The sequence below is a fragment of the Nicotiana sylvestris genome, chromosome 3 (assembly GCF_000393655.2).
Source record: "Nicotiana sylvestris chromosome 3, ASM39365v2, whole genome shotgun sequence".
Taxonomy (NCBI): domain Eukaryota; kingdom Viridiplantae; phylum Streptophyta; class Magnoliopsida; order Solanales; family Solanaceae; genus Nicotiana; species Nicotiana sylvestris.
Window position 1 is genome coordinate 122,865,144 of NC_091059.1, and position 22,430 is coordinate 122,887,573.

The 22,430-nt window shown below is 42.2% G+C and overlaps 1 protein-coding gene across 1 annotated transcript; it reads left to right on the forward strand.

Annotated features, from left to right (window-relative positions):
• The first annotated feature begins 10,646 nt into the window (after positions 1-10,646).
• LOC138887966 (uncharacterized) lies at positions 10,647-11,596 on the forward strand. The gene is made up of 2 exons (XM_070169759.1): positions 10,647-11,192; positions 11,336-11,596. Exons 1-2 carry the CDS (start codon positions 10,647-10,649, stop codon positions 11,594-11,596), a joined length of 807 nt encoding a protein of 268 aa, XP_070025860.1.
• Positions 11,597-22,430: the final 10,834 nt, after the last annotated feature.

Consider the following 22,430-nt stretch of genomic DNA (forward strand, 5'->3'; position numbering starts at 1 on the left):
CCTCTTTTTAAGACTCTTCTGTTGTTAAAAATCCTATGGTTTGGGGTCTAAGACTGTTCGTTTAAGTGCATGACTCGATTTGAAGTCTTTATTTCAAAATCTCTTATTCTCTTTGCATGATTCTTCTAATTCTGGGTTTCTATCTTCTCTAAAAGTCAAATATGCTCGAAACCCTAATTTTTCTAAAGGGGTTTTCCTTACCTGACATCCTGAGATATTCGCATGCCTTTAATATTCTATGTTTTATTCACTACTGACTCAATGTGATTTGACCTACTGAACTATCATGCTTCGAGTGTTGCTGTCTACTGAATTTTCGTGCTACTGCTGTATGCAATTTCCTCTTGCCAACATGCCTGGCCTCGCATGTATAATGTTATGCACCCTATTTTATATGCTGAAATTCCTTCTTTGTTTGCTCTTCAAACTTGTGACTGATTTCAAATTATTCCTTTGTGAAATTTTGATTTCACTCGCCTATTAAGGTTAATTGATTTCTTTTCCTGTTTTACATTATTGAATCCCTTCCAAAGATTAGAATTTCTCTGCACCTAGACTCGATTGCTTACTTGTTATTTTACTACTTCTTTTATGGCAACTGTCAGCCTGCTTTTTAATTGATTGCTTTCTTTATTTTGAACCTGTCATTGCCCGTTAAGCGCGTGACCCCTTTAATTAAGGGAAATCACTTGTATAATTGATTTTGAATAGGATTATTTCCATGTTTGTAATTTATTACCTCTCTTTTACTCGTTTTCAAAACTATAAATACCATATGCTTCTTCTCTTTCAAAACACACGAACACTTTAGTTCTGAACTCACACTTACACTCAAACACTCTCTCTTGATTTACTACTACTTGTGCTACTACCTGTTTAGCCAGCTAAAAGCCAAGGCTATATTTCGAAGTCCTGCTACTTTTCTTTACTGCACTTTGCTTCTTTGACTGGTATGTTCTAATTAAGTTTTCAGCATCAACAACAACATTCTTTCTTCTTGTCTGTCTCATGTTGTATTTAACTAATCTCCATTGTTAAGCATGCTGCATTCTGCCTCTCTTGTTCTGAATTAGTGTTTCCTTATCATGGATTGAGCACTTTAAGTCCCCACCCCCAATATGTTTGATATCTTGTGGTTGGTTTAGGGCATGACAGCATTGAACATTGCTGAGCATGACCCAAACTTGATCCTCCTAGGATCATAGCCTCCATGTTTCCCTTATATGTTGTGTGTTCTGGTTAATTTAGAAGCATGACAGCACTCCCTATTGCTATGCATACCCAAAATTAACCTATGCCCAAGTATATAGGCTCCTTGCAATGGATTCCCAATCCCCTACTCCCTTTGTGTGAAGTTATAAACTCTTTGAAGTGTTAATGACTGTCTCCCATCACCCTTTCCCTCTCCTTTATTCCCTCATCTCTTAAATCCCAGTTTCTGCACTTTACACTCTCTTCTTAGACTTAAGTTATTCCCCCTTCATGTGAGCCTTGCCTTGGGACCCATGAGCTCCCTCTAAACTTGGACACATGAGGGCTGACATTTCCACACTGCATGTGTCCCTATTCTGGTTATGAAACTTGGGTGTGACACTGCCCGGGGTCCTATTACTCTGACACACTCAAGGCCGAGAAAGTCTTTGGATCAATGGTATTTTGAGTTGGTTTATCTCATAACTAAGAGAGGAAGTCAAGAATCAGGCTTCCTCTGGTTGTAACTTTTCTTTGTACTTTTTTTCTGATGTAATTTATTATTCCTGGTTTGTAATAATTTATAATGAACATTTGGGGCTGGCTAGTGAAAAGGGTTGGGTAATTATGCATACGCAAGGGTAGAAAATATGGCAATAAGACCACTTTTAATTCTGCAATTTCAAACTGCATTTAGAAACCATGCCTATAGGGTATTTTAATTCTGCATTTTTAAACTGCATTTAGAAACCATGTCTATAGGACTCGCTTATTCAATTCACATCTAGGTAACATGCCTATAGGGATTATCTAAAATTCTGCACATTTGTCACCGTTTATATATCATGTTTTTTAGGGCTCAATTGGTTATAACCCAGTAGCATGCTAAAATCAGTAACACATATAAATCATGCCTATAGGGATTCCCAAGTAAAATTCGGGTTCGTTTCTATTCACATTCAATGTTAAATATCATGCCTATAGGGATTAAAATCAGCAATATTAGATACCATCGCCTACAGAATCTGAAACTAGTTCAATTTAAAATCAGTTCCATTCTGAACCAGTTTTAAAAAAATTTCCTTACTTTTAACAAAGTTTAGTAAGCATGCCTATATGATTTCAGGCAGTACGTTTTGAGTTATTACTGTTTCACCACCTTCTGAATTAAGTAGATATCATGCCTATAGGACTTTGTCTAAACACTTAGGCAAAATTTAGAGTAATAACTATAAAAGTGAATCCGCCTTTGTTAATTGTTACAACCAGCAGGTAGGCCTGATTCGGACTTCTTATCTGAGTTATGTAATAAACTAATCTGCCTCAACAATTAACTTCCCTCGTCTTTATATGCTTTAAATCAGGCCTAAAAAGTATGTACAAGTCATGCTAGTTATGTGTTTTTGTTTTGAGGAGGTATACATGAGCCTTTTGTCTGTTTACATGTTTCCCCTTTATATGCCATGCTATCTGTTTTTGTATGTCGCCTTAGATTTTTATCCTTTGAAACCAATCAGCCTAATATCCCCTCCCTTTAGGAATAGTAGTCCTAAGTGCCTCCGGGACTGATAGGAATGAGACGGGTAATAGCATGCAATAATAATCGAGACCAATCCGCGTTGTAATACCTTGACGGGGTGGGAAGGGTAGATATGAATATGATGATCGGTGCGCTAATGCCATGTGTAACCCCTCTTTTGAGGAGTGATTACTGGGTATTGCATTGATGTGATCCATATTTTTTATAAACCTAAGACCCCTTCTTTATTTCCCCCTTTTCTTTTTTTCGCATCGTAACTCCTTATTTAAAATCAGCTCTTTTAATTGTTCTTTCAAAATTTGTTTACCTTCAAACTATTGTGTATTGAAATCCCCTCTTATTTGAGCCTTATATGCTTATATGTTAATTGCACCCCAAATTCTCAATAATTGTCTGGCCGGGAACCACACTAGTGGATCCTGAAGGGTGCCAAACACCTTCCCCTTGGGATAATTTCAAGTGCTTACCTTGTCTCTGGTTATCAAACAAAGTTATAAATGAACCCTATTGGTGTCCTAATGCAACTTAATCATTAGGTGGCGACTCTTCAAATGCAAAAACCAGTTCCCAAAAGGGACGAGTTTTCCCTCCAGATGTCATAAACCCGATTTCGCGAGAAAAAGAGGGTGCGACGCTCCAAATAGGTGAATACCAACAAGAGATTCAGCAAAGGGACTGGGATGATCATATCACTTTCCATTATCTGAGGCGAATGCATTACATGCCCAATATGTTCGCTCAGCCAGAAGTTGCCAAAGGATGGGTAGAGCTATTTGACAATCTAACTAAGGACCAGGTACAATGGATACTCGAGTGGTTTCCTACCGATGAATTCATCGCCTGATCCAGAGATGCACATTTCTTGATATTGATTGGCCTGAGTGGAACATACCCTTACGTCCCTCTCCGGGTTATGAGGCAAGCTGGTAGGAAGCAGGTTATACCCAGGGTCGACAAGATGAGTCACTTCCGGGCTGACTTCCAGAATGAGGATAGTCCTTATAAGTGCCAAGCTCAGCATATGTGGAACTGCAAGATCGTCATGGGGAAAGATACCATCGAGCCAGACAGATACCATGCTAGCTTTTCTCCCTACTATTCAGCTGGTTGGGAGATAATCACGATGGTCTAGGCCAGCCAGGGTTTGCTAGGGGCCACATGATCATAGATGAAAGGGCCGAGGCACAGGTCAAACACAATCAACTGTGCAAGAGGATCCGGGAGTGCGAAAGCGAGCACCATGAGATACAAGAAGCCAACTAGAAACTGATTGAGGAATGGAAGGATATGGCTGTCAGTGCCAACAAGCGATTGGGATACCTGGAGCGAGGCATAGTGGAATTAGAAAGAAAATTTCTCAAGAGGGTCGAAGACTGCCAAAATGCTGAAGGAAATGAAGGCGGATATCTAGCTAGAGCCTACCTATTGCTGGGACTTCGCGAGCTGGGAAAGCTGTTCGACGGAGCTAAGGATGCCAAATCTGGGGAAGGTCCTTCTGGGACCAAATAGATAGGAGTTTGTCTTTTCGCTTTATAAAATGTAATAAGGCCAATGGCCATTAGTGACATTTATTTCCTGTTTGTTTAGTGTCGATTTGGGATTCGTCTTATTTTCTATCAATAAAATGAGGCATTTAGAATTCTAAGTTCTCCAAATTAATTTGTCACTAGGCCTACCTCGGTCACAAAGAGGCTCCCAAATTAGGACACGTTTTACATTCCGCACTATGTGTTTAAATATCACAACATTTTTATGATCCTCACTAACTTGTTACCTTTTTGTTTTTACTTTTGTTTTATTATTCCCCTCCCCAAAGGTTAGTTCGTGCACTTTGGCAACATTATCTTATTTCACGAGATCCAGGGGCCCTCCACCCACTCCTCCTCTTAGTCCTGTCAAAAACAAGAACAAAGGGAAGATGGAAGATTTGAACAATGTCAGAAAGGAGAACTCAGCTGAACGGGTAGAGGTCACTCATGGCCATGGTACTCAGGTTTCCAAAGAAAATGCATCCCAACTCGAACAAAATCTGCTGAAATTCCAAGAAAAACTTGATCAGGTTCAGAATCTAGCAAATCTGTCATTTTCCCTCACCACTCCAGATATCAATTTCCCACTGCTCAGAACCCCACACCTCCACAGAATATCCCAAAGCAACAAAACCATCTCGTGCCTCACCATCACTAGAACACCTGCCATACCTCAAACAACACCCCGTTACTCATCCCAGAACTCCAAAACCCTACAAATGACCACTTTCACACCCACCATAACACCCCTATCTACGTGGAGACTATGCCACAGTCTACCCAACCCATCTCAATCACACCCGAGTCTGATGATAAGGATTTGCTCATCAGGAATTTGGCTGAAGAACTTAAGAAATTGACTAGCCAAATTCAAGACGTTAAAGGAAGTAAGGGGATTGAAGGGCTGAACTACGAGGATCTTTGCATACAGCCTGATGTCGAACTGCCCGAGGGGTACAAACCTACGAAGTTCGAAATGTTTGATGGTACAGGGGATCCAAGGGTCCATTTGAGAATGTACTATGACAAGCTGGTTGGAGTAGGGAAAGACGAGAGAATCCACATGAAGCTTTTCATGAGGAGCTTGAAGGGAGATACTTTGTCTTGGTACATCAGCCGGGATCCAAAGAAATGGTCAAGTTGGGTAAGCATGGCGTCCGACTTTATGGACAGGTTCAGGTTTAACACAGAAAATGCACTGGATGTGTTCTATATTCAGAATCTAAAGAAGAAGCCTACAGAAATATTTCGCGAGTATGCTACTCGCTGGAGGTCCGAAGCTGCTAAGGTCAGACCTGCCTTAGAGGAGGAGCAGATGAACAAATTCTTTGTCTGGGCTCAGGACCCACAGTATTATGAACGACTAATGATGATCGAGAGCCACAAATATTCTGACATTATCAAGTTGGGTGAAAGGATTGAAGAGGGCATCAAAAGCGGTATGGCTACAAACTTCGAGGCCTTGCAAGGTACAAATAAGGCCTTGCAGTCAGGTGGTGTGTCCAAGAAAAGGGACGTAGGAGCCGTAATGGTTGCACTGAGAACCAAATCCCCTATCAAATGCCAAATTTACCCAACACCTCCACTCATATATCAACCAACTCCAAACTATCAAGCACTCTCACCCTCCTACCAAACTCCACCACCCACTTATCAATCACTACCACCTCCCGCATATCAGCCTACTTCACCCAGATATTCCCAACCCGCACATGTTTACCAAACCTACAATGCTCAACCATCCTACTATCAATCACCTCCTACATGCCAAAACTTCCCCAGACCTTGACCAAATTTTGATCGCAGACCTCCAAAATAATATACAACCATTGTTGAACCTATTGACCAATTGTACGAGAGACTCAAAGCTGCTGGTTATGTCACCCCTATCCCTACTGCAACTCTTGAGAACCCTTCTCAGTGGGTTAATCCGAACAAATCCTGTGTATACCATTCTGGCATAAAGGGACACACCATCGACGAATGTCGTTCTCTGAAAGACAAGATCCAGTCTCTGATTGATAGTAAGATTATTGTGGCAAAGGAACCCGCTCCAAATGTCCGCAACAACCCTCTGCCAGACCATAAGGGTGGAGGCATCCACATGATTGAAATAGAGGATGATTGGGATCCCGAGGGATCGATTAGATTGATAGTAGAAGGTGATGACCCAAAGAAGCCAATAGTTACTCTTAATCCGATCGTGGTCCAGACTCAGCCCTCTGGGGATACCGAGGTAAATATGTCTGTGCCACTTAAGTTTGAAGCAACATCATCTACAAAGACACCAGCAGCAATTGAGATCGAATTCGTGTCTCCGGCAAATGCACCTGCACCATTTGAAGTTGCAGTTTTACCACCCAAGGCACATGCTCCATTCGGAGTAAAGATATCCACACCGATTCCAGTGGCGATGTCGACCATGACTTCATTCTATACAAAGGCTATACCATGGGACTATACAGCCAAGGCAAGGTTAGGTTTGAAGAAACTATTGCGGCACAGGGTATGACAAGAACTAGCAGAGTTTATACCCCTAAACACTTAGTTGAGTCAAGAAAGCAGGCCTCCAATCGGCCACCCATCATTGAGATAGGGCCGGATGATTTTTGGAGAAGGATACAATCCAAGGAATATTCGGTCATCGACCAGTTGAACAAAACACTGGCGCAAATCTCCATCCTTGCTCTGCTACAAAATTCTGAGGGACACAAGAATGCTCTGTTGAGGGTGCTGAGTGAAGCATACGTGCCAAGAAACATCACTGGCGGGGAAATGTCTAACATGGTAGGACAGGTATTGGAAAGTCATAAAATTATTTTTCATGAGGATGAGCTGCCACCTGAAGGGTTGGGTCACAACAAGTCGCTGCACATCACCATGAAATGCGAAGACTATTTTATCACCAAAATCCTGATCGATGAAGGGTACAGTCTTAACATTTGTCCGCTGGTAACGCTCAAGAAATTGGGTAAGGGAATGCATGAAATAAAGGACGGAGCTATCAATGTGAAAGCTTTCGACGGCTCCCAAAGGTCCACCATTGGGGAGAGTAGTCTGTGTTTGCAAATGGGGCCAACTTGGTTTGATGTTAATTTCCAAGTGATAGACGTGCCAGAATCTTACAATCTGTTGTTGGGACGGCCGTGGATTCATGTTTTTGGGGCCGTAGCATCAACACTGCATTAGGCGGTAAATTTTGAATGGAATCACCAGGAGGTGATCATTCACAGCGACGGTAGCAACCTTATATGCAGTCGCCAGACCATTCCGTCAATCGAAGGAAGAAAGAAGCTAGGTGGAGAGACTTACCATCACATCGAACGGGTAAATGGTCTTGACAAAGACAAATGGTGGGATAACAAGATCGAAAGTATACTGAATTGGAGTGGGTACGAACCTGGCAAAGGGCTCGTCAAGAATCTCCAAGGAATCACTAAGCCCATAAAACTCAAGAAGCATGGTGATAGTAGGCTATATAGTTGATGTTTACACCTTAATATGACCATACTTTGTTGTTGTTTTATAGATAAATTGCCAACAAAATGCTCTAAATAGTGTTCTTTTGTTTAGAAGGGAATATTACATGAGAGGAAGCAACATGGAGTGTTTTGGAGGCGATAATGTGAAGAAAAACGCCCACTCGAGAAGCACCCGAACACAAAGAAGCATAAATGACCTGGGCAATAAGGCCACCGCGACCGCGGTGCACTGTTCACGCTGCTGGAAAGTTTGAGGACCAAAGTGTAAAATCGGGAAAACTTTTGTAAAACCCTTATATGCTTTAGAAACTCGCCCAAGATTGGGCTAAGCTGATTTTAGACTACTTTTGGAGGCAAGAACAAGAGTGAGAAGATCAACCAAACATTAGAGTTTTTCTATCTCCTTTTAATTCTTGCAATTTTACATTATGAACAATTTAGTAGTTTTCTTTTATTTTGTTATGAGTAGCTAAATACTTATCTAGGGTTGATGGAACCAACTGTTGGTTGAAGTTTTGACTCAAGTTGTTATAATCAAGCCGGATGTATGATATGATTGTTCAACTACGTTTTGCATGGTGATTAATTGAATGAGCCCTTGATTAATCGTGTCTAATTACCTTATTTTACTTGAGAAAGAATATTAGGTTAGATAGCTGTTGAACTACACCACTTTTGGGTAATTGAAGAGATTCATTACTTGAACTTAAAAGTGAGTTTAGAGATAACAAAACTTTGGTGGGATAATTTAGAGTTGCATAACTATTGTCAGCTAGAGTAGTTCGAGAGAATGCTCTAGTAAATTATCGTAGTTGATCGAGAGATAATTAAGATAACCCATAACTCTTAATCCTCATAGAGTATTACGGTGAGATTATAGCGGAAGAGTCAAGACCTAAACTAGCAATTGGGAAAATCACTGCCCTAGACCTTCTTACCATTGAATTATCTTTGTTTTAGCTTACTGTTGTTTTTAATAGTAGTTGAAGTAGTTAAACAAAAACCCAATCATTATTGATCAAAAATCTTGCATCTAGAGATTGATTGAATTGATAATAACATTGTCGAAGAGTGTAAAGATAGGTTAGTTTCCTGAGGATTCCATTCCGGACTTAAAACCAGATTATATTTGCAGCGACCGCTTAGTCCTTTTTATAAGGCATAGTTGGGTGTTATCAAATTTTGGCACTGTTGATGAGGAACTAACGATGTTATTTATTACAGCTTAGAAGTTGTGTTAAAATTATTGGTTCAAATCAATTTCCAAAGGTGTTAATCAATTTTCATTGAAATTCTAACGTTTGAACTCTTTTGGAATTCAGGTGTATGCCTAGAAATTCTTCAAGGACTGGAGAACTGCTTGAAGGACTTTCAGACCCCAAGAAAACATTTAGGGCATTGAACCATGCCAACAAGAGGATCCAACAATCACAACAACCACACCAGCTTGAAATTGACATGGGTGACATAGAGAACGTCAACGGAAACATCAGGGATGAGCCAGCTGACCCAAACGTCAGAGTGGTGGCACCTTTTGTGCCAGAAGATGCACTTTATGATTGGGCTCAACCTACAGCTGACAACCTGGCAACTGCCATAGCTGTGCCCGCAATTCAAGTGGAGACATTCCAGATCACCAACAACATGCTACATCTGCTACAGAATAAAGGATTGTTCTCCGGGTCACACATTGAAGACCCTCAGCAACATTTGAAAAACTTTCTGTCAATTTGTGTGACTCAAAGGCAACCAAATGTGACCCCAAAAGCTATCAAGCTATTACTGTTCCCGTTCTTTGTGACTGGGGAAGCTCAGACTTGGCTGAATTCGCTCCCAATCAATTCCGTTGTCACCTGGGAGGAATTAGTAAAGCAGTTCCTGAATAAGTTCTACCCGCCCAACAAGACTGCAAGGCAGATTGAAAAAATATTGCAGTACAAGCAGCAGCCGACTGAGACCTTGCAAGAAACTTGGGAATGATTTAAAGGGATGCTGGTGAAGTGTCCTCACCATGGCATTCCAGACCAGATGCTTGGCCAGAGATTCTGCATGGGGTTAGCTGACAATCTAAAGGTCAATGTAGATGCTTCAGCTGGAGGTGCATTTTTGAGTAAGACATTCACCGAGTGCAAAGTCCTTCTTGACAAGATGTCCCAGAATTCGAGGTAGATGACTAAAGGTACAACACTGGCACCCATAGTGCATTCAGTTCCTCTTGACCCAAATAATTTGCATGCAGAGAACATGGCCACACTCATGACTCAGATGAGTATTTTGACAAAGAAGATAGATGATATAGGTACCAAACAAATGCATATTGTTGACACGACAAATGGAGGACTGTGTACACCCTATGTTAATCAGTCTTATGTGTGTCCATGGAGCGGAGAGGGTGAAAATCAAGGGGCAAGGGAAGATATGAATTATGTTAACAACTTTTTGGGTCAGAGACAAGGAGGACAGCAGTGGAGACCGGCACCAAATTAGCAATACAGACCTAACATGCCTCAACTTGGGGGCATGCAAGTTCAAGGCCAAATGGTGCCATACCACCAGAGACAACAGGGCTACCCACAGCAGAACCAGCAATAGTTGACATATCAGCCACCTCCTCAGCAACAAGATAACAACATGGTAGAGATCAGGGGGATGCTCCAGCAACTCATTAGGACAAATGGTAATATGCAAGAAAAGTTGGTAGTACATGATTCAGCTATAAAGAACATCAAAACTCAGTTGGGGCAGTTGTCTATGGCTTTAAACAACCGCCCCCAGGGAACATTGCCAGCGGACACAAATATTAACCCCAAGGAGCAAAATACGAATAAGCTGATGGCAGTAAGTCTCCGGAATGGGAGAGATTTAGACAAAGAGTAGGAGGTTGCACAAGCCAGCAAAGAGACTATGCCAGCCACTCCAATTCCACTAAAGGTAGATGAACCATCAAATTTGACTGAAGTGGTGGTTGAACAGGGTCAAGATGAAAAGGGTAAGGCTAAGGTAAATGAACAAGCTGCAGAACAGGTGGTGCCTCTTGTGCCAAAGAACCCCAATAGAGAGAAGCCAGCAAACAGTGCACAAAGGGTGATACCTGCACCATTCCCTCAGAGACTGGTAAAACAAAAGAAGGAAGATCAATACAAGAAATTCATGGAGATGCTACGTCAAATTCAGTTGAATATTCCTTTGATGGATGCCTTGAGGGAGATGCCAGGTTATGCGAAGATGATGAAAGACCTAATGTCACAGAAGTTTGATTTTCAGGACCTATCCACAGTGACTCTAACGCAGACCTGCAGTGCAGTAGTGACCAAACCGATGGCTCAAAAGATGTCAGACCCAGGTAGCTTCACTATTCCATGCACGATTGGGAGTTATGCCTTTGCAAAGGCATTATGTGATTTGGGAGCCAGCATAAATTTGATGCTTCTAGCTATATACACCAAACTGGTATTAGCAGAGCTAGACCGACTTCGATGCTGCTGCAGCTGGCTGACCGCACGGTAAAAAGGCCTACTGGGATTCTTGATGATGTGTTGGTGCAAGTGGGGAAGTTCGTGTTCCCGACAGACTTTGTTATTCTGGACTGTCAGGTAGATGAGGAGATACCTATCATTTTAGGTAGGCCATTATTGGCCACTGGAAGAGCACCGATCGATTGTGAGACTAGGGAATTAAAAATGAGACTGAACGATGAAGAAGTCATATTCAATGTTCAGCAATCTATGAGGAGACCCGGTGAATATGCTAATTGCTCTCTAGTAGAGGCAGTGGATGTGATCCTGCAAGAAGATGATGTGACCCTGACTGCTAAAGATAGCATGTCTGACAAATTTAGAAGAGATGGACGGTGAAGGGTTAGCTGAGTGGGTCATGGCACTTGAAGGCCAAGGATTCTAGAAAAGGGAACCTCAGTTCGAGTCCCTTGAGTTAGAAAAAAGGGCTACACCTCCAGCAAAGCCATCAGTAGAGGAACCACCCAAGCTGGAGCTGAAGCCGCTCCCAGCTCACCTCAGGTACGTTTTCTTAGGCCCTGATTCTACTTTGTCTGTTATTATATCATCCGGTTTACTAGATGTCCAGCTAGAACAGCTCTTACAAGTACTGCAGGAAAGTAAGACTGCCATTGGCTGGACCATGGCAGACATAAAGGGTATCAGCCCAGCCTTCTATATGCACAAGATTCTCTTGGAAGAAGGGCACAAACCTTCCAGAGAACATCAACGAAGGCTGAACCCGAACATGAAAGAGGTAGTAAAGAAGGAAGTGATCAAATGGTTAGATACGGGAATCATCTTCCCCATCTATGATAGCAGTTGGGTCAGCCCTGTCCAATGTGTGCCGAAAAAAGGGGGAATGATTGTTGTGCAAAATGAGAACAATGAGTTGATCTCAACTCGTACAGTCACGGGATGGCGAATTTGCAAAGATTATCAAAAAATTGAACACAGCCACCCAGAAGGACCACTTCCCCTTGCCTTTCAATGACCAAATGTTGGACAGGCTGGCCGGGCGATCGCACTTCTGTTTCTTGGATGGATATTCGGGGTACAATTAGATATCAATAGCCCCCGAAGATAGAGATAAAACATCCTTCACTTGTCCTTATGCCATCTTCGCCTTTCGGAGAATGCCTTTTGGGCTTTGCAATGCACCGGCGACATTTCAACGGTGCATGTTAGCCATTTTCATAGACATAGTGGAGGATATTATGGAGGTCTTTATGGATGATTTATCCGTGGTGGGAGATTCATTTGAGGACTATCTTCACAACTTAAGAAGAGTGCTCAAAAGATGTGTGGAGACAAATTTAGTGTTGAACTGGGAGAAATGCCATTTTATGGTATAGGAAGGGATAGTCCTGGGGCATCGAGTGTCCAGTAAAGGAATTGAGGTCGACCACGCTAAGGTTGACGTGATTGAAAAACTACCACTGCCCACTTCAGTCAAGGTGGTGAGAAATTTCCTTGGGCACGCCGGGTTCTACAGGCGATTCATAAAAGATTTCCCCAAAATTGCTAACCCATTATGCAAACTCCTTGAAAAGGATCACCCCTTTGTGTTTTCTAATGATTGCAAGTTGGCATTTGAGGAGCTGAAGAAGCGATTGGTGACTATACCCATCATTGTTTCACCCAACTGGGAGCCGCCATTTGAGCTCATGTGCGACGCAAGTGACTATGCCATAGGAGCAGTCTTGGGGCAGCGAAAGGATAAACTGATGCACCCGATTTACTATGCAAGCAGAAAGCTAAGCGGTGCACAACTCAATTACACCATGGCGGAAAAGGAAATGTTGGCTATCGTTTTTGCATTCAAAAAATTTAGGGCATACTTGATTGGCTCGAAGGTTATTGTTTACACTAACCATGCAACAATTAGGTACCTGGTAGAAAAGAAGGAGTCAAAGCCACGCTTGATTCGCTGGGTTCTTCTGTTGCAAGAATTCGATCTGGAGATACGTGATAGAAAAGGGATAGAGAACCAAGTAGCTGACCATCTCTCACAGTTGGAAGGAGCTGAAAAGAAGGTAGAGGTTGAGGATATAACAGAGACATTCCCGGATGAACAGTTACTGGCAATGACAATGGAGGAGGCACCATGGTATGTTGATATTGCTAATTATTTAGCAAGTGGTATTGTGCCTTATGAACTCTCCTCAATACAAAAGAAAAAGTTCTTTCGTGATTGTCAGTATTATTATTGGCATGAACCTCTGTTGTTTAAAATATGTGTAGATAACATGATGATCCAGCGGTGTATCCCCGAGAAAGATCAACATTTTGTTTTGCAGGCTTGCCATGCTTCACCATATGGTGGACACTTTGGAAGAATTCAGATAGCAGCTAAGGTGTTGGAGTCAGGCTTGTACTGGCCTACTCTGTTCAAGGATGCCCATGCTTGGGTTAAAAGCTACGATGAATGCCAAAGAACTGGCAACATATCTCGTAGACACGAGATGCCAATGACCACAATTCAAGAGGTGGAGATTTTTGACATGTGGGGGATTGACTTCATGGGGCCATTCATTAGCTCGTATGGTAACAAGTACATATTGGTAGCAGTTGACTATGTCTCCAAGTGGGTCGAAGCAGTGGCTCTTCCGACCAATGATTCTAAAGGGGTACTAGGCTTTCTAAAGAAGAACATTTTCACACGTTTTGGTACCCCAAGAGCTATACTCAGTAATGGCAGAACCCATTTCTGCAATAGAGCATTCGCACGGCTGTTGGAAAAATATGGAGTTTGTCATAAAGTGACCACCCCGTACCACCCACAATCGATCGGGCAAGTTGAAGTGCCCAACAGGGAGATTAAAAGTGTCCTCACAAAAATAGTGAATGCAACAAGGACTGACTGGGCAAAGAAATTGGATGATGCATTGTGGGCGTACCGTACAGCCTTCAAAACCCCAATTGGTATGTCACCATACAAGTTGGTGTTTGGCAAGCCATGACACCTCCCAGTTGAGCTAGAGCATAAAGCACTTTGGGTATTGCGGCAGTTAAACTTAGACATGAAGACAACAGGTACTAAAAGAATCACTGGGTTACATGAGCTCGAGGAATTCAGGTTCCAGGCCTTTGAGAGTGCTAGATTATACAAAGAAAGGATGAAATTAGTGCATGATAAGCACATCTTGGATCAAAACTTCAAAGAGATATAGTGTCGTTATACAACTCAAGATTGAGATTATTCCCAAGTAAGAAAGTCCCGATGGTCAGGACCCTTCAGAGTGGTGCAATTGTTCTTAAGTGGAGCTGTCGAGATTGAATCAGAAGATGGGACAAATAAGTTCACAGTAAATGGGAAAAGGTTGAAACATTACCTGGGAATGGCTGAAGAAAAAGGGGATAGAGTGGTAATTACTTTGGAAGAGCCCCAATACGTGAATGAGGAGTGATGATCAAATGCTTGCGTTGTCCCGCGATGTTAAATCAGGCGGTGCGTGGGAGGCAACCCACGAGTGTGTTGTGAGTGTGTTCATGTAACTTCATATATATAACAAAAAAAACAACGCCAGCACCGCGACCACGGTGGACCGCGGTAAACCGCGGTGGAAGTCAAACTCTCTGCCTCAAATTCTACATCACACCACGACCGTGGTGGATTGCGGTAAACCGCGGTGAGGCGTGAACTTTCTGCCTCACGTTTTTAAACCCACCACAGCCACGATGGACCGCGGTCGACCGCGGGGGTACCAGGTATTATTAATTTTTTTTCCATTTTACTTATTCTTTTCCTCCTCTTTTAATTTAATAACCCCCCTACTATAACAAAAAACCCTCCCCCAAATATCAAAATTACCAGCACCCCCTTCTCATTCTAATTCTTCATCTCCCTCTCTTCACAACCCTAACCCCCAAATCCCTTCTTCTTCTCCTTCTTCTTCACTCATATCAACATCCCCCACCGCCATTCCTCTCACCCATTCTTCAACTAAGGTATGTACTTACCTCTCCTCTCTCTTTTCTCTGGTTTTGTGTTGTATTGTGTTGTAGCTTATGTAGTTTTATGTTGATATGGTGTTGTAATTGTAGTAGATTTTTTTTTTGTAGTTTCTTCTCCTTGTTGTTTCTATTTTAATTTCATTTATGAGAATGTTTGGTGAAGGGGCTGTGAAATTAATGTTTGGAACGGTGTTTGTTGGTGGGTGATTGAATGACACAAGTGTGGAGTGTGTTGGTGTGGTAGTATACTTGATTAGGGAGGAGCTTTGATGTACCCATGAGGGCTATATGTGTTTGGATAGTGCCCTGCTCACAAGGTGTTTGGGAAACTGCCCCAATGGAGATATAAGGAGCTATTGTGACATGGTTATGGTGGAGTCTGAGTAACCATCCATAGTCACATATTTTGCGCACTCACTAATAGGCGTTCTGTTGTATGACAGGTACAATGAGTTCTTCCAGGAAGAGATGAAACACCGGACCCTCCACTAGTGGACCAGGAGGCTCCTCACGAGCTAGGAGCCAAGCCAGTGCACCTCAGTTCGATAGCACTCGGTTTGTATCTAGAGCAGCGGAGGATAGGTACAACAAGAAAGCAGCTAAGAAGTTACAACATGAGGTGCACATTGATTGCACGACTTTGGAGGTGGAATGCCCCAATATGTTTAATGAGCTGAGGCGGTGTTAGTTGGACATCTTCTTCAAGGTACCAGAGGAGGCGAATGTTCAACTAGTAAGGGAGTTCTATGCGAACTTGCCAGAACATGAGAATGGGGTTGTGACGGTGCGCAATACCCCGGTAAACGCATCCCTTGACACTATTCGCAGGGTATACAGGCTGCCAGTGTTTCGAGGTGAATTTGATCCTTATCGTATTTTTAGCAGTACACGGGCCTTGTGGGGAACTCTTCTTGATACTATCGGTGTGCCGGATGGAGAACACCTATGGATCAAGCACAGGATTACTCTCAACTCCCACTGTCTGAATTGGGAGGCTAAGTGTTGGCTCACCATTGTCAACAGTCGATTGTTGCCATCCAGCAACACGACAAATGTAAATCTACCACGGGCGTCCGCAATCCACTGTTTCATGTCCTATAGTGATTTTGATGTGGCCCGGTGTCACAACCCAAACTGGAGGCCCATGACTAGCACCCGACCATACTTGCCGAGCACCAACGTACATTTTATCTAACCTTCTTTATTATCTTTTACGGCTGACGAGATCAATATAAATGGTAGACATGGATCATGGACAACCAACAATAAAAACTGATGGCATGAACATATATAATATGGGATGACCAGACAATCAAGAAACTATATATAAGGTATGAGCTACCACGCTACCATGAAAGACTATACAACAAAAACTAGCCGACAAGGCATACCAAACTATACATGAGTCGACACCTGTCTATGAGCCTCTAAAGGAACATAAGTGCTGCAACATAGCCGGAACAGGGCCCCGACATACCCATAATGTCTATAACAAAAATGCATACCAAGACCAAGGCAAGTCCGGAGAAGGGATCTCGCCAATCACCGCTGAACTGGACAGCCTACTGTGGTGGGGGAGCTGCACCTGCCTGTCTATCAGGACCTGCAGCACGACATGTAGTGTCCACAAATAAAAGGACGTCAGTACGAATAAAGTACTGAGTATGTAAGGCAGGGAACCATAAATACGATCAGTAATGTAAGCAAGGATAGAGAATATACAACCTGTAACATCTTAGTACCTCTGAGGGCTACTTACATGAAATGCATGATACATATGTATAAATACATAAACCTTTAAAGCATTCGCCTCTGTGGGCATCATCATCATCATATCGTACCCGGCCATAATAGGCTCGGTAGAATCGTACCCGGCCACGTGGAGCTCGGTAAAACCCAACTGATCAGTGGTTGCACAATAGGTGTCGTACCCGGCCAACTATAGCGTGGCTCGGTAGAGTAAAATAGATACATATATATAATGCATGCTCGACTCATGGAATCACATTCTAAACCTTTCGGAGTGACGTAAGGTCGGTATCCTCTATACACGTTATTAGGACTAACTCTTCACTATGAACCTTATAAGAATCAGGAAGTACAAACAACATTGATAACATAAGAATAAGAGAAGCAACATTAACATCAATCGTTCCATAAGAGGGAAAACAATGTAAGTACTGCTAGCTTCTAAGAGTAGAGTATCTTGGAAGCTCGTTCATTACATTATGTACAATCGGAGTCGTGCAAAAGAAGGAAAGGGATAGCCTCACATACCTTGTATATACTGCCCCAATCTCAAGCTATGCAATTGTCAAAACTCCTTAGTCTACAATAAGAGAAACGATACTATCGTTATCATTTAAGCGTCATAACTATTATGTATCGACCACAACCTATTTTACGATGAAACGGACAGCACCTCCCCTATATATATGACCTCACACCATTCAAAACAATCACCAAACAGCCCAAACAACATCAATAATAAACATATTGAGCCTCCCAAAATAGTCCACACACAGCCTAATCACTCCATACATACGACGACCACCGTAGTCGTGTCAAACAACCTGGAAATGTTACGAATAACTATCAGCCCATAACCCTACATATATATGGTGTTTCTACACACCCTTCCTCCTCCAAAACTCCACAAGATAGTAGTAAAATACGCAGCCCAACAACAACGCAAAACAGTCCACAAAACAATAACATTACTACCAAGCCTTTCGATATATATTTCACAAGTTCTAGCTTCAATGGCTTAGCCGCAACTTGGATAATCTTAAATACATATAGAGTAAGAGGTTACTTACCTTTATACAGAAAGAACAACTCCAATTTGACCTTAAATTTCCATGAAATATCCCTCCAATGCTGCCACAACAACAAAAAAGCGAAACTAGCGATCAATTAGTGTTTTTCGGCACTAGAATCACTTTAGAAGGCTTGAAATCACCTAGGATTGATATTAAGAACATGAGGGAGTATTTACAGAACATAAACCCTTTAAAACAACCTCCCACACGAGCTGGAACGACACAAAAATGAGCAACAACAAGAAGAACAAGAGACTTACTAGCGCCACAGAATTCCCGACACTTGATTTGTGTTGTTTGCCCTTTTTTTGGGTCTTGAATCTTGAGAGAACCTTGAGAGGATGTTACTAGGGTTATAAGGTCATATTGAGACGAAATGACTTAAAACGGGTTGGAGGCATCCTATATAGGTCAAAATATCTTAAACCGCCTTAGTGGGCCCCATAGAGGGGTGCTTGGCGCGGTCTCGCAAAAATGCGAATATCTCTCTACTCCGAGATCGTATTTATGAACGGTTTAATGCGTTGGAAACTAAACTCATAGATATTTAATTTGGTTGGTAGATCACCCCTTAATTCCTTGTAAATTAGGAGAAACGATTAGAAACATTTGACCTAATGTTTAAGTAAAATTATAAACCTAAGTTGCGACAACTTTTGTCGACTTTTGTTTCATAACTCGTTTGACTTCAAGACTTATGATATGGATATTATATGATTAAAATACCTTAATACATGACCTCTTGAGTGTATTAAGCACCGCTAGATTTACCTGAAAATACGAGTTACAACATCCTTGATTCATTTAACTTCTAATACTTGTTAATCACCCTTATACACTCTTGTATCACTTAAGACCAATAGGATTGACTTCTTATCATCTCAAAGATAATTCCTTATTGGATTTATGTTAACTAATATATGGCATGAACTAACACATGTGGATATGGGTTGTAACACCCTCCCCCCCTTAGGAACATTCGTCCTCGAATGTAAGGGTTCATGGGGAGTTTAAATCATCGTGGATTCCAATGGAAATTTCCGATCAATTTTCCCCTATAAAATGGTCACTAGCAAAACTTGCAAGCAATTAAGCCCAACATATGGCTTCACAAGGCTACACAAAGCATTATGCATATTTACATTATCTACATATCACCATTTTGTATTAAGGAGGAGTATTCTCAAATTATTGCTTACCTCATAGAGCCGTTTCACCTTCCAATGTATCCTGTCTTCCACCAGCATCCTTGTTATCTTCATTCTGGAATAGGTAAGGGTATTTAGACTTCATCTCCTCTTCTGCTTCCCATGTCATTTCTTCCATATTTTTGTTCCTCCACAATACTTTGACGGAAGCTACATCTTTTGTTCTCAGCTTGCGGACTTGCCGATCTAATATCGCCACTGGCACTTCTTCATATGATAGGTCCTCTGTAACTTGTACATCTTTGATAGGGACGACTCGAGAAGGGTCTCCAATACATTTTCTCAACATAGATACATGGAATACCGGGTGGACAAATTCCAATTCGGATGGCAATTCTAACTCATAAGCAACCTGTCCAATTCGTCGAAGAATTTTATACGGCCCGATATACCTTGGACTCAGCTTACCTTTCTTCCCAAAACGCATAATACCCTTCATTGGTGAGATCCTCAGGAAAACCCAATCACCAACCTCAAACTCTAGATCACGACGTCGGACATCAGAATAAGATTTTTGCCTGCTTTGTGCCGTCCTCAATCGCTCCTGTATCACTTTCACCTTCTCAATAGCTTGGTGAATCAAATCTGGCCCATATAATTCTGTTTCACCGACTTCGAACCATCCAACTGGTGATCTACATCTCCTCCCGTATAGTGCCTCGTATGGGGCCATTTTAATACTGGAATGGTAGCTATTGTTATAGGCGAATTCTATGAGTGGAAGATGGTCATCCCAATTCCCCTTAAAATCTAGAACACATGCTCGTAGCATATCTTCCAGTGTCTGAATGGTACGTTCAGCTTGTCCATCAGTCTGCAGATGAAATGCAGTGCTGAGATTTACTTGTGTGCCTAAACCCTTCTGGAAAGACCTCCAAAAGTTAGCCGTAAATTGAGCTCCTCGGTCTGATATAATAGATACGGGCACACCATGAAGCCTAACAATCTCCTTGATATACAACTTCGCATAATCTTCAGCCGTGTAAGTTGTCTTCACTGGCAGAAAATGGGCACATTTTGTAAGTCGATCAATTATCACCCAGATGGAGTCAAACTTATGATAAGAGCGAGGTAATCCAATAATGAAGTCCATATTAATCACCTCCCACTTCCAGGTCGGAATCTCTATATTTTGAAGCAATCCACCGGGTTTCTGATGTTCTATCTTTACTTGTTGACAATTGGGACACTGGGCTACAAATTCTGCAATAGACTTCTTCATATTATCCCACCAATACTGCTCCTTGACATCATGATACATCTTTGTCGAGCCGGGATGGATGGAATATCGGGATTGATGAATCTCATTCATAATCTTCTCTCGCAACCCTGCCACATTAGGCACACACAATCGGCTCTGGTATCTCAGTGCCCCATCTTTTCCGATCCCAAAAGCCATACTTTTACACTGTTGAATGCTTTCTCTTAATCGTACTAAGATAGGATCTTCATATTGCCGTGCTTTTACCTCGGCTACCAAAGATGATTCTGATGTATTCTGTACAGTAACACCTCCGTCATCAGAGTCTAACAATCTGATTCTCATATTGGCTAGCTGATGAAGCTCTTTAGTCAACCCCCATCTACCTGCCTCAATATGTACTAAGCTTCCCATTGATTTACGGCTGAGAGCATCTGCCACAATATTGGCTTTACCGGGATGATACAATATCTCGACGTCGTAGTCTTTCAGTAATTCAAGCCACCTACGCTACATCAAATTCAACTCTTTCTGCTTGAAGATGTATTGTAAACTCTTGTGATCTGTGTAGATGTCAACGTGGACGCCGTATAAGTAGTGTCGCCATATCTTCAAAGCATATATTACTGCAGCCAATTCCAAATCATGGGTTGGATAATTCTTTTCATGCTTCTTCAATTGTCTTGATGCATAAGCTATCACCTTCCCACACTGCATCAATACACACCCCAAACCTATACCTGAGGCATCATAATATACCACATAACCTTCTATTCCTTCGGGGAGAGTGAGCACTGGTGCGGATGTCAATCGAATTTTCAGCTCCTGAAAACTACGTTCACAAGTGTCAGACCACTGGAATTTGGTAGCTTTCTGTGTTAACTTAGTCAATGGCGATGATATAGAGGAAAACCCTTCTACAAACCGCCTATAATATCCTGCTAGCCCCAGGAAGCTGCGGACTTCTGATGGTGTTGTGGGTCTCGGCCAATTCTTTACTGCATCGATCTTCTGAGTGCCGACACTAATACCCTCATCAGATAACACATGGCCAAGGAATGCTACTGAGTTCAGCCAGAATTCACATTTGGAGAGCTTAGCATATAACTTACGATCCTAAAGTGTTTGTAATACTATCCGCAAGTGGCCCGCATATTCCGCCTCCGAACGAGAATACACTAGAATGTCATCAATGAATACAATCACGAACACATCAAGATAGGGCCTGAATATATTATTCATGAGATCCATAAAAGTTGCTGGGGCATTTGTTAGCCCGAACAACATCACCAAGAACTCAAAGTGCCCATATCTTGTCCGGAAGGCCGTCTTTGGAATATCCTTCTCCTTAACCCTCACCTGATGATACCCTGAACGTAAATCAATCTTGGAGAAATACTTGGCACCCTGGAGTTGGTCAAACAGGTCATCAATTCTTGGAAGTGGATACTTGTTCTTTATAGTAAACTTATTCAACTGTCGATAGTCGATACACATCCGTAACGACCCGTCTTTCTTCCGCACGAATAGGACTGGCGCACCCCAAGGTGAAGTGCTAGGCCTAATGAAGCCCTTATCCAGCAAGTCCTTCAACTGCACCTTTAACTCTCGCAACTCTACCGGGGCCATTCTGTATGGAGGGATAGAGATCGGTTGAGTGTCAGGCAACACATCAATGCTAAACTCAATCTCCCTTTCAGGAGGAAGGCCTGGGAGTTCATCTGGGAAAACATCTAGAAATTTGTTGACCACGGGGATTGATTGTAGAGTAGGCGGCTTCGCCTCCGCATCCCTAACGTGAACGAGATGATAAATGTAACCTTTTGAGATCATTTTCCTTGCCTTAAGATAGGAAATAAACCTACCTTTCGGTGTAGCAATGTTCCCTTTCCATTCAATGACGGGTTCACCCGGAAATTGGAACCTAACCATCTTCGTACGACAGTCAACATTTGCATAGCATGAGGCCAACCAGTCCATTCCCATTATCACATCAAAATCAACCA

What these genes read in the sequence shown, in the direction of transcription:
- LOC138887966 (XM_070169759.1), top strand. Translation starts at nt 10,647, where the DNA reads ATGCCAGCCACTCCAATTCCACTAAAGGTAGATGAACCATCAAATTTG. An exon ending in TAGCTATATACACCAAACTG is followed by an intron (nt 11,193 to 11,335) that starts GTATTAGCAGAG and finishes CTGGACTGTCAG; the next exon opens with GTAGATGAGGAGATACCTAT.